The sequence below is a fragment of the Haliotis rubra genome, unplaced genomic scaffold, assembly GCF_003918875.1.
Source record: "Haliotis rubra isolate DU_JTF1 unplaced genomic scaffold, ASM391887v1 Scf1378, whole genome shotgun sequence".
In the NCBI taxonomy this organism is placed as follows: Eukaryota; Metazoa; Mollusca; class Gastropoda; order Lepetellida; family Haliotidae; genus Haliotis; species Haliotis rubra.
In genome coordinates, this window is record NW_025765312.1 from 53,654 (window position 1) to 63,553 (window position 9,900).

The 9,900-nt window shown below is 34.9% G+C and overlaps 2 protein-coding genes across 2 annotated transcripts; one reads left to right on the forward strand and one right to left on the reverse strand.

Annotated features, from left to right (window-relative positions):
- Positions 1 to 3,789: 3,789 nt before the first annotated feature.
- Positions 3,790 to 6,618, reverse strand: LOC124268391. The gene is made up of 4 exons (XM_046703358.1): positions 6,508 to 6,618; positions 5,877 to 5,962; positions 5,503 to 5,546; positions 3,790 to 4,306 (listed from the first exon to the last, which is right to left on the reverse strand). Exons 1-4 carry the CDS (start codon positions 6,594 to 6,596, stop codon positions 4,202 to 4,204), a joined length of 324 nt encoding a protein of 107 aa, XP_046559314.1. The 5' UTR covers positions 6,597 to 6,618; the 3' UTR covers positions 3,790 to 4,201.
- Positions 6,619 to 6,898: 280 nt separating this feature from the next.
- LOC124268392 lies at positions 6,899 to 9,515 on the forward strand. Its single transcript, XM_046703359.1, has 4 exons — positions 6,899 to 7,009; positions 7,627 to 7,702; positions 7,997 to 8,106; positions 8,978 to 9,515. The coding sequence occupies exons 1-4, from the start codon at positions 6,899 to 6,901 to the stop codon at positions 9,386 to 9,388; spliced, it is 708 nt and encodes a 235-aa protein (XP_046559315.1). The 3' UTR covers positions 9,389 to 9,515.
- Positions 9,516 to 9,900: the final 385 nt, after the last annotated feature.

Sequence of the window (9,900 nt, forward strand, 5' to 3'; positions counted from 1 at the left end):
GGGAAATTACATCTAAATAAACTTTGTACTTTGAACCTAGATGATTCAAATGGCACCATGAGTGATGGTCTCAAAACAAACAATCTGTGTGAAATTTGGAACTGTCAATGTTAAAAACGTCTTTGATACAAAAACCCATACGCCAGAAACCCACCAAACAGAGAAACATATATCACTTTAACACCAGCGGAAATTGCATTAACAATATATTTCATGATACTATGTGACAATTAATTGACTCAGTAATAAAAGAAAATACAGTTGAATATTAAAAACGTAAATGTATTTTACAACTTTTTGTTTTACATTCTTATATTTTAGTGAAATAACAACCAAAAACCAGGAAGGTAAGAAAAGACAGACTCAATATATATATTTGGGTGGAATATTATCCAAATGGGGAATTAACTTGTAATGAACGTTATGTGAAGTTATTAATAACTGTTTCATTTTGTAAAATGCTAAAACTAAACATTTCTTGCACATCAGAATTCAAAATTTGTAATACAAATAAATTATGTTACACCATAACCTGCAAAACAAAGGCATAGAAACATCTAATCCATACATTTTAATAATAAATGCCAAACCAATTACAAAACCCCTTTGTCATTAATTCTAAATATTCCATTAAAACCAATAAAAAAAGAAATACCACAAATCCATTCTATACTGCCATAATAATAATTTATACATTAATGAAAAAAAAACCCAAGTCAATATTTTTCTATATTCTTATTACATTTTTTATAGTTGATTAATTTACTATCATAGCTTTATATATGTTGTAACAACATAAAAATACAAAATGCTCTTGAAGAATATACATATGTGTGGAGTATTCAAATTAGATTCACACCATACATAAAAATATCCCAACGATGTAACAACAGTCTATATATAAACAAGTTTGAACCAGACAATCCAGTAATTAAGAACATAACCATCGATTTGTAAAACAATCATAAATGAAATGTATTGTCTAATCCAATGTCTTTCACCACTTAATCCCACAAGGCAGTATTTTGTCTGTCACTTTATTTAGCATTAAGATCAACAGCTTATCCAAAGTTTTAAACGATTCCATTGATGGATCACTTTTTGTGGATGATTTTAACATTTCTTGTCGCGGTAAGAATATGCATACTATTGAACGGCAACTGCAGTTGTGTTTAAATAAAATAAATAAATGGTGTCTTGAAAACGGCTTTAAATTTTCTAAATCAAAAACTAATTGTTTACACTTCTGTAGAAAATATAAGCCTCATAAAGACCCAGAACTGTTTCTAAATGGCACACCCATCAAGGTTGTAAAAGAGGCCAAATTTTTGGGTCTGATTTTTGACTCCCATTTAACCTTTCTTCCGCATATTAAATCCCTAAAAACTAAATGCCTGAAGGCACTCGATTTATTGAAAGTCGTGTCTAATTCAAGGTGGGGAGGGGATCAAGCTACGCTCCTACACCTTTACAGATCACTTGTCCGCTCGAAGCTTGATTACGGCTCTATCGTATATGGTGGGGCCTGTAAAAGCAACCTCAAACTACTTGATTCTATCTATCATCAGGGTCTAAGACTTTGTCTTGGGTCTTTCAGAACCTCTCCCATTGACAGTCTCTACGTTGAGGCCGATGAGCCATCTTTAAAACTTCGCCGTATCAAATTGTCCCTACAATATATCACAAAGTTATATTCTAATGAATCCAATCCTGCTCACTCTTGCGTTTTTAATCCTCTTTATGAGGATTTGTATAATAAAAAACCTTCACTTGTTCCACCTCTTGGGATAAGAATCCAACAATATATTTCTGCTGCTGGCATTGAGCTGGAGAATATATCTCCTTCCCGTCTTCTTTCTTCTCCTCCTTGGCAATTGGTGAGGCCAGAAGTTGACTTAACATTAACCACATTTAAAAAATCAGAAACAAATGATCTACAGTATAAACAAGAATTTAGTCAATTAAGAAATAAATATAATACCTATAAATCCGTATATACAGATGGATCCAAGGATGGTGGCGCGGTTGCTTGTGCCACTGTCATTGGGTCCAAAACAATATCTTCCAGGCTACCCAATGACAGTTCAATTTTCACAGCAGAAGCAAACGCAATACTAACAGCTCTTAAATATATTAATAAACACCGTAAATATAAACAATACATCATCTTTTCAGATTCTCTTTCGTGTCTTCAGGCTATTAAAAATCTTTCTTGCAAACATCCACTTTTATTAGAAATTATTGAATTGTACAATGAACTTGCTACTGGCCAATGCGACATCGTCTTTTTGTTGGTTACCCAGCCACGTTGGCATTTCTGGGAACACGATGGCTGATATTGCTGCTAAGGCAGCACTCAACAAATCTGTGACACCACTTCTGATCCCATACTCTGATTATAAAGCCAGCATTAGAACATGCATCCGCGATCTAATGCAAAAGAAGTGGGACACCCAAGTAGGTATTAATAAATTACATGCAATAAAACCCTACATTGGTTACACCTACTTGGGTTGTCAGTCCAGATTTGAAGAGGTCATTATGCGACGATGTCGCGTTGGCCATACCAGATATACTCATGAATATTTATTGAAAGGCGAAGATCCTCCGTTTTGTATCCCTTGTGATGAAAGAATCACAGTCAAGCATGTCTTGCTTGACTGCATTGAATATTCCATTACAAGGGATAAGTATTTTAATGTCAAAACATTGAAGGATCTTTTTAATAATGTTAGTTCTCATTTAGTTATTGCCTTTTTAAAAGAATTAGATTTGTTAAGTGATTTGTAAATGGATATATATTTTATTATTGGTAGTTTGAATTAGTAACATAGATTGTTAGTGGCTGTACCCTCAAAGGGGGTTGAAGTAGTGTAAAATTATTGTCCTCCTGAGAGGGTACGTAAGTCCTAAAACTTTCAAAGTTAACTTTTTGCTTACCCGATTTTTAATCGTAGTATATTTGTTCATTTAAATTTTGGCTAAACTTGTCCTACAATCGCCAGCTGCTGAAGGGATGGTGTAAATCAAACTAGGATCCATGCAGGTAGCGAAAGTAATGTAAGTCCCCATGGTTCCTAGTATGGTGATCTACCTTCAGTTGTTGGCGATCTATAGCCCATTTTTACATTGTATCACTACAAAAATGACTTGGTTTCCTGAAATCTGGAAACCAACCGTATACTGGGTAAATGGGGAATCCAGTTGGTTTCCATTCACTGAAACTGAGTAACTGAGTTTCCAACTAGATTCCATTTTGGATTCTGTGATTTTTGAATTTCCGTAAATGGAAACCAACAAGAAACTAAGGTCATAGGTTTCCCGATGGTTTCCATTCCTGGAATTTGCAGTTGGATATTTCCATGAATGGAAACCAACAGAAAACCATAAAATGTAGTTTCATGTTGGTTTCCTGAGCACTGTTTTGAACAAGTAACTGAAGAATTGTAATGGTCTAGCATGAAGTTGAACATCCTGGCGTCCAGTTGGTTTCCATTCACTGAAACTGGGTAACCTAGTTTCCTAATAGAATGGACACTGTAAACTTATAGTGTCGGAAATGGAAACCAACAAGAAACTTATGCTTATGTGTGCACTGTCGGTTTCCATTCCTGAAACTTAGGTTTGCTTTCATATCATATTACATTATTATGCAGAATAATGAGGTCATTTACAAATATAACTTAAGCTGATTATGCTTTGGTGGGGTGGGGGTGGCTGTGCAGGGCGTTCGGTGGTTAATATCATGTTATTTCAGTGTGTCTTGATGATACAAAAAACAAAAGACGTTTTCATTTCTTTCCCTTCATTGTTTTTTCACTATCAACAGAGAAATGAGGTAGTATCATATTTACACTACCATACACAAAAGATTGCGCAAAAACATTGTATTTATACATACAAATGGTGAGGTAAAGGAACAACAATTAAATATGGCCTTTGTCCAGCTCTCTCAGTGCACCAGGCACACTTAGATTGGATTCTCTGGATTGGGATGAATGAGGCAGGTCCAGGGTTTAGTTGTCTGCTTCGCCAAACTCAGGTTGGTGGCAAATAATCGAGGTTGGTGTCCGATGACTTGTACCACTCGACAACAGCAAATATATGGTCTGTGAAAGTTTCCCCGGTTGTCTCAATTGTGTGTTTCAGGAAGTATTTTATCTTTCCTGAGCGGTAACTTGATGCTGATATGTTGGATCTGTCATCGGTTCATGATAATGTCAGGGGTGCTGCACTGCCCATATCCTTCCGAGGTGTAAAATTCATTGGTGAACAACATGGTTGGACAGAACACCAGATCTGGAACCTGAAACAATACAAAATTTGTTCAATATGGTCAGAACATTATAAAATATTAATACACATTACAGAAGGTAGAAATTTCGCCTTGTATTCACAAGAACGTTTCTACCACACAGATAGAAATATTGCACGCATATGGCTTATTTGAGCATTTGATTTACTTGACTTGTAGAGTTAATCATGTCTAAAATTAATATACCTGAGCATTATTTACAATACAGTGAAACCCGAATAAGTAAAACTCCAAGGGACCATGGCAAAAGTTGCTCCTTATCCATATTGCCACTTATCCATTCAAGCAAGTTGTATCACATTTCCAAGTAAAGTAAATAGACATCGTATCCCCATTGTATCACGACAACCTGACCCCTTCACCTGGACCATTCAATAAATTATCTGCAGATCAAAATAAAATAAAATATATAGATATATACAAATTTGATTCATTTTTTAACAACACTCATCATTACAAAACATTTCATATACAAGTACATGTAATATCACCTGTTATGATATCACACATTTGAATCAGCATCACACTGTCGTTTAACTATAGGGTTACACTAATAGTTTCACACGGAAAATGAATCAACTAAAAAGAAGATGTTTAAACGGCCTTGATACATGTCTGGTTGGTTTTCCTACCTTTTCTCCTTTGCTAGCATAGGGAATCCTGTCAACACTGTTGTTCCATCAGATTGTGACAACCATACTGCACAAGTTTGTGATCAATGGTGGCACTCTGTTGGAACTTGCCCCCTCTACTCAGATCCACCGTATCCAGTGTATGGCAGATTTGACACCGATTTGGATTAATTATGACAATAAACAACATACAGGAAAAGACTAATTAGTCGGCTCGTTAACAACGAAGTGGTTGATGCCAGGTGATACATGGTAATTGCTGCTGAGTGTATCCACAAGGACTGGTCCGAGTATTGTCACATTTCTGTTGTAAATTGTCCGAAGGGATTGTTGAGAGAGAAAGGTTTACTAAACAGACTTGCCACTTATTCGTTTTTACTTATCCATCATGTAATAATGAAGGTTATTGAGAAAAAGGTTTACTTAACCAGGGTTGCCATTCATCAGTAGTTTACTTATCAGGGTTTCAATGTTTATAAAGTAATATGTAAATATCATATCCTGAATTATAACATTTGAAACATATGCAAAACAAAAGATAGTATCAATGCACACCTCCTCTTTGTTTTGGTCAATCAAGGATGGGGCACTTGTTTTTTCTGAAATGACATAATAAAACAATGATATGCAAGAATAAAATTTTGAAAGGTGAATTGACTCAGCATATAAAGGTACATTGGTAAAACTTTCTATTTACCTATGAACTGATGCTGTTGTTGTCGAACCAAGATGCTGAGTGTTTATAAAGAACTGGTCCTTTCGGGACACCAAATCACTATACTGTTAGAATTTGTATTTACATAACACCATGATGTCACCAGACTATGACTCCTACTCTATGTTCCCCATATTTTATGGGGAATGTATGCAGGAGACTTTGTACTTCTGTGAAACATCATTAATGTCTTTAGAAATAATGTACAACTTACCATTGTTAGTAAGCCATCTCTTGTGATTGTATGCTGTTTTACGTGAGACATATTGATTACAGTGCTCACAGTAAACTTTATTCACCCTAAAAAGGAAATTGAAAGTTGAATTACTAAACCGTTATGGTATATCTAACATTGAAAAAAAAACCCCACTAAATATGTATTTTTCATAATAATTATCATAATAATTGAGTTAATATTCTAAGTCACATTTTATCTAATATACATGTATATGGATGAATGGTATTCTACGATGAATACTACTGTAGTAATGCCGAATCATAAACGTGAAAAAATAACGTTTGCTTTGGAATATGAAAAAGAGTATTTGGGATGGTAACAATAATGTCATTTAAACAATCGTCATCTGGTACTTACATGATGGGATTTCTCAATAACCAGAATATCAAAGATTTACTATGAATTGAGGTAGTTGAGGGTTTAAAGTGAGTAACATTTACCAGTAAAAGCGTTTATAGCTAGTATGCTTTAACACTGAGAACTTGACAAATAATCAGTGTCAGGTCAATTGAGTGTCGGGATTCGTTTGTCGGCTTCCTTGGGCTTGTCTCGTCTTAGGGGCTCCTATTATCAAATTGAAATAGCTGTAAAAACAATGGGAACTTACCTGATCATGTGTTGACAGACGAAACCATGTGTTGACAGACGAAACCGGAAATAATGAGTCGGTGGGCACGCGAACTCGTGAGATTTCATCAAAACAACGATTTATGTGCCAAAGTGGTCAATTTCAACTTTTGTCTTGAAATCACAACCAAATTGGGTCTAGGCAATGTTTTCATACCTGCCAATCGAAAAAGGATTACGTATTTGTTATTACCCACAATGCCCCTAATCCCGTTTGTAACCCTCAATATTGCCGCCATTTTGTCTCTTGATCTCAGGAGTTGTTTTGAACGTAGCCCTAATCTGTGGCGCCCGTTTATACGATATGCTATATAAGAAACTCAACACAATGGATTATTCCTACGCTTGTACGTATTATCTAAATCGAGAAAATGGCATCGAGAGTGTCTCTAGAAGCTTTGGAGGTTCGTGTACGCGAACTGGAATTCAGCAGCAGTCGTCGATCACAGAGAGAGAAACAGAACGTCCCACGACCTTATCAGGTACAGTGAAAGTTTCTTGATATTACATTTCCCGATAGAATGTTATTCGTTTATCGTAATAAATAACTAGGACAATAAATATTATGATGACTTGATGGTACTCGACAAGCAAATGGGTGTGGACATTTTGGCAAGGAGATTATTATTACCCAGTGCCCCGTCAACTCATTCATAATGGTAATGTATGAAATATTATGTTTGCAATAAATATATAGACCACATACATATCCAGCTATATTACTGACACGTTGTAAAGACTCAAGATCACTTCCAAACGTATTTAGATTTAATAAATACGAATATTTCCTTATGTAAGAAAACCAGTGTATGGAAATTCGTTTAAAGTTTGTTATTGAAAATTGCTTTTGATATTTAAGTTTAATAATAAAGTTGTTATTAATAGGGATACACTTATACATTGTCAATTTAAAATAATATATGAATTATTCATATCTGGTTTCTTTTCATATTATTGTATTCTACTGATATTTATTCTTCTGTTTTTGCCTTATTGTTTTCTTAATCGATTAATTTCTACATTTCCAGCAATCCATTAGGGCAGTGGTGGAAAAATTGAAGAAGGCGACCGATGACCAACTGATTTTGACCTACAACAGGTAACTCAAATCCTTCAGTATAAACAATTCTGTGTACATGAAAAGAAATTACAACAAAGTTATGGCCATGTTGAAGGTGAACATCTTTTCATATTTGTATTAGCACTACATTCATGTCATTTTGTAATCCTCCCTACAGAATTTGCAATGCACAGCCATATTATTTCAGTAATATAATTTCAAATATTATTGTTTCTTTAAAATGCAATTGTGAAATAAAGTTATTTTATCCAGTCTTCACTAGTACTCACAATGCTAAACCATGTTTAAAAAAATGTAAATCCTATAAATCGGGAAAATGCATAAAAACAGCTACTATTTTTTAACATCCAAATGGAAATACTTTCTACTTATACATATTTCCTTTCAGAAGCTTTTTGGTGGGTGTGGACCAACAAGAGGGATGACCTGAGAAGACAACGAAGTGGAAAGGCAGAGGCCCACAGGTTGTCTGCTAAGAACAGCAAAAGGGTCAGATCAGTAAGTACAGAATATCTAATCATTCTAAATTCTAATCTTACACAGGTTAAAGTTTTAACATGAATTTGATTGGAAACAATTGGAAGGTAATGTAATTTCTTGTATTGTACTGTGACATTCAAAAGAAATTTCAAAATGAACATTTTTTAATAAGTTTTAAATAGTAAAGCACCAGTGTATAGTTTTGTTTTAAATGTGGGGTCATTCTAGTCGACTAGAAACTGAATGGGAGTTCCCCTCAATCTTATATCTCACATTATTGTATTTGCAGTTTCTAACAAGTGTGGTGGTGTTAATAAATAATTGTTAATTGATGTGTTCAAGGTGAAATGTTCAGACCAAAAACAACTGTGTAAGAAAATATGCTTCCTTTGACACAATAATGGGTAATTCATAGTTCTATACACATAATATCTAAACATGATTTATGCAACTTTCAGAAGATAAGATGGCTTTCACAGGAACATTTTGCAGATAGGTAGGCAACGACAGTGACCAGTATTTCATAAATTTAGTGAGCATTCATAAGGTATATTATTGATTCAATGTCAGTTTCCCATAAGTCACATTTATAATTTATTGAAAGAGAATCAGTCGTGAAATGTCCAACCCAAGCTAAGGAAATATGTCCTTCTCTCACTTGTGTCTGTACTCTTTCAAATTTCATTAAGTTGTACTGTGATTGAAATCTTTGCCCCTTTACAGGTCATTTCAGGTGATTAGTTAGATTTCTTATTACTACTTGCTTATACAACAGTAGTTTCAATTTAGTTTTCCTACAGCAATATTGGGTGGTTTTCTTTTTTCTAGCTACGGATGTTGTTGATGAATGTTTGTTTGTACTGATTGTTTATCGTTTTCTAAATTTCAGAAACTGGAAAGCAGGCTGAAGGCCATTGCAACCATAGACTGGCCGGAGAAGAAGAAGGAGAAAGTTCTTCCTCTCTTGAGGAAAGAGCTGACATCACGCATGGTGTCAGACGAAGAGGATGAAAATCTTCTCTTGTCAACTGCTTTCTGGTGGGAAAGCAAGAAACTTTGTTCATATAAGCGACAATTGGACTACCAGCGGTTGTTCAAGGCTACTGCAAGGGGCCGAAAAAATATGAAGATGTGGGGAAGACATCCCACACAAGTCCAACACGCTGATCTGCCACTGGACATGCCCAGTTGGGCAGTGAAAAGTTCAGCAGAAGAAGACCAGCTGAACACCACTGCTGATTTTGATTCCCGAGACGCATTTCTGATGTCCCATGCTGTGATGTTGCTTGAATATTGCTAAAAGCGGAGTAAAACTATACTCACTTACTCTTATGTCCCTGATGTTATATACATGTAGCTAGATACATAATTAATTAACCATGTTCACAATCAAAGAGTTTTGACTGTTAATAAACTTTTCATTCATTTGTGTTCTATTCTGTTATTTGTCATCTTAAAGGTTTTACCATTATTCAATTGTATAAAATACCTGATTTGCTATCTGATACATGTAACACCTGGGGGAGCAGGTAAATAGCCAGCATTCAGTTTCATAGATACCAGGTTTGAAACAACAATATTCTAAACACATGGAAAGCAGCAGGAGCTTAAATGGAGGAGTGGGTAAAGTATTATGAAAGTTATGACCTGGAAACTAGGTTGAAACCAACATTAAACAAAACCATGGAAACCAGGTTGAAATCTACAATAAACTAAAAATGGAAACCAGGTTGAAACCTACAATAAACTAAAAAATGGACACCAGGTTGAAACCTACAATAAACTAAAAAATGGAAACCAGGTTGAAACCTA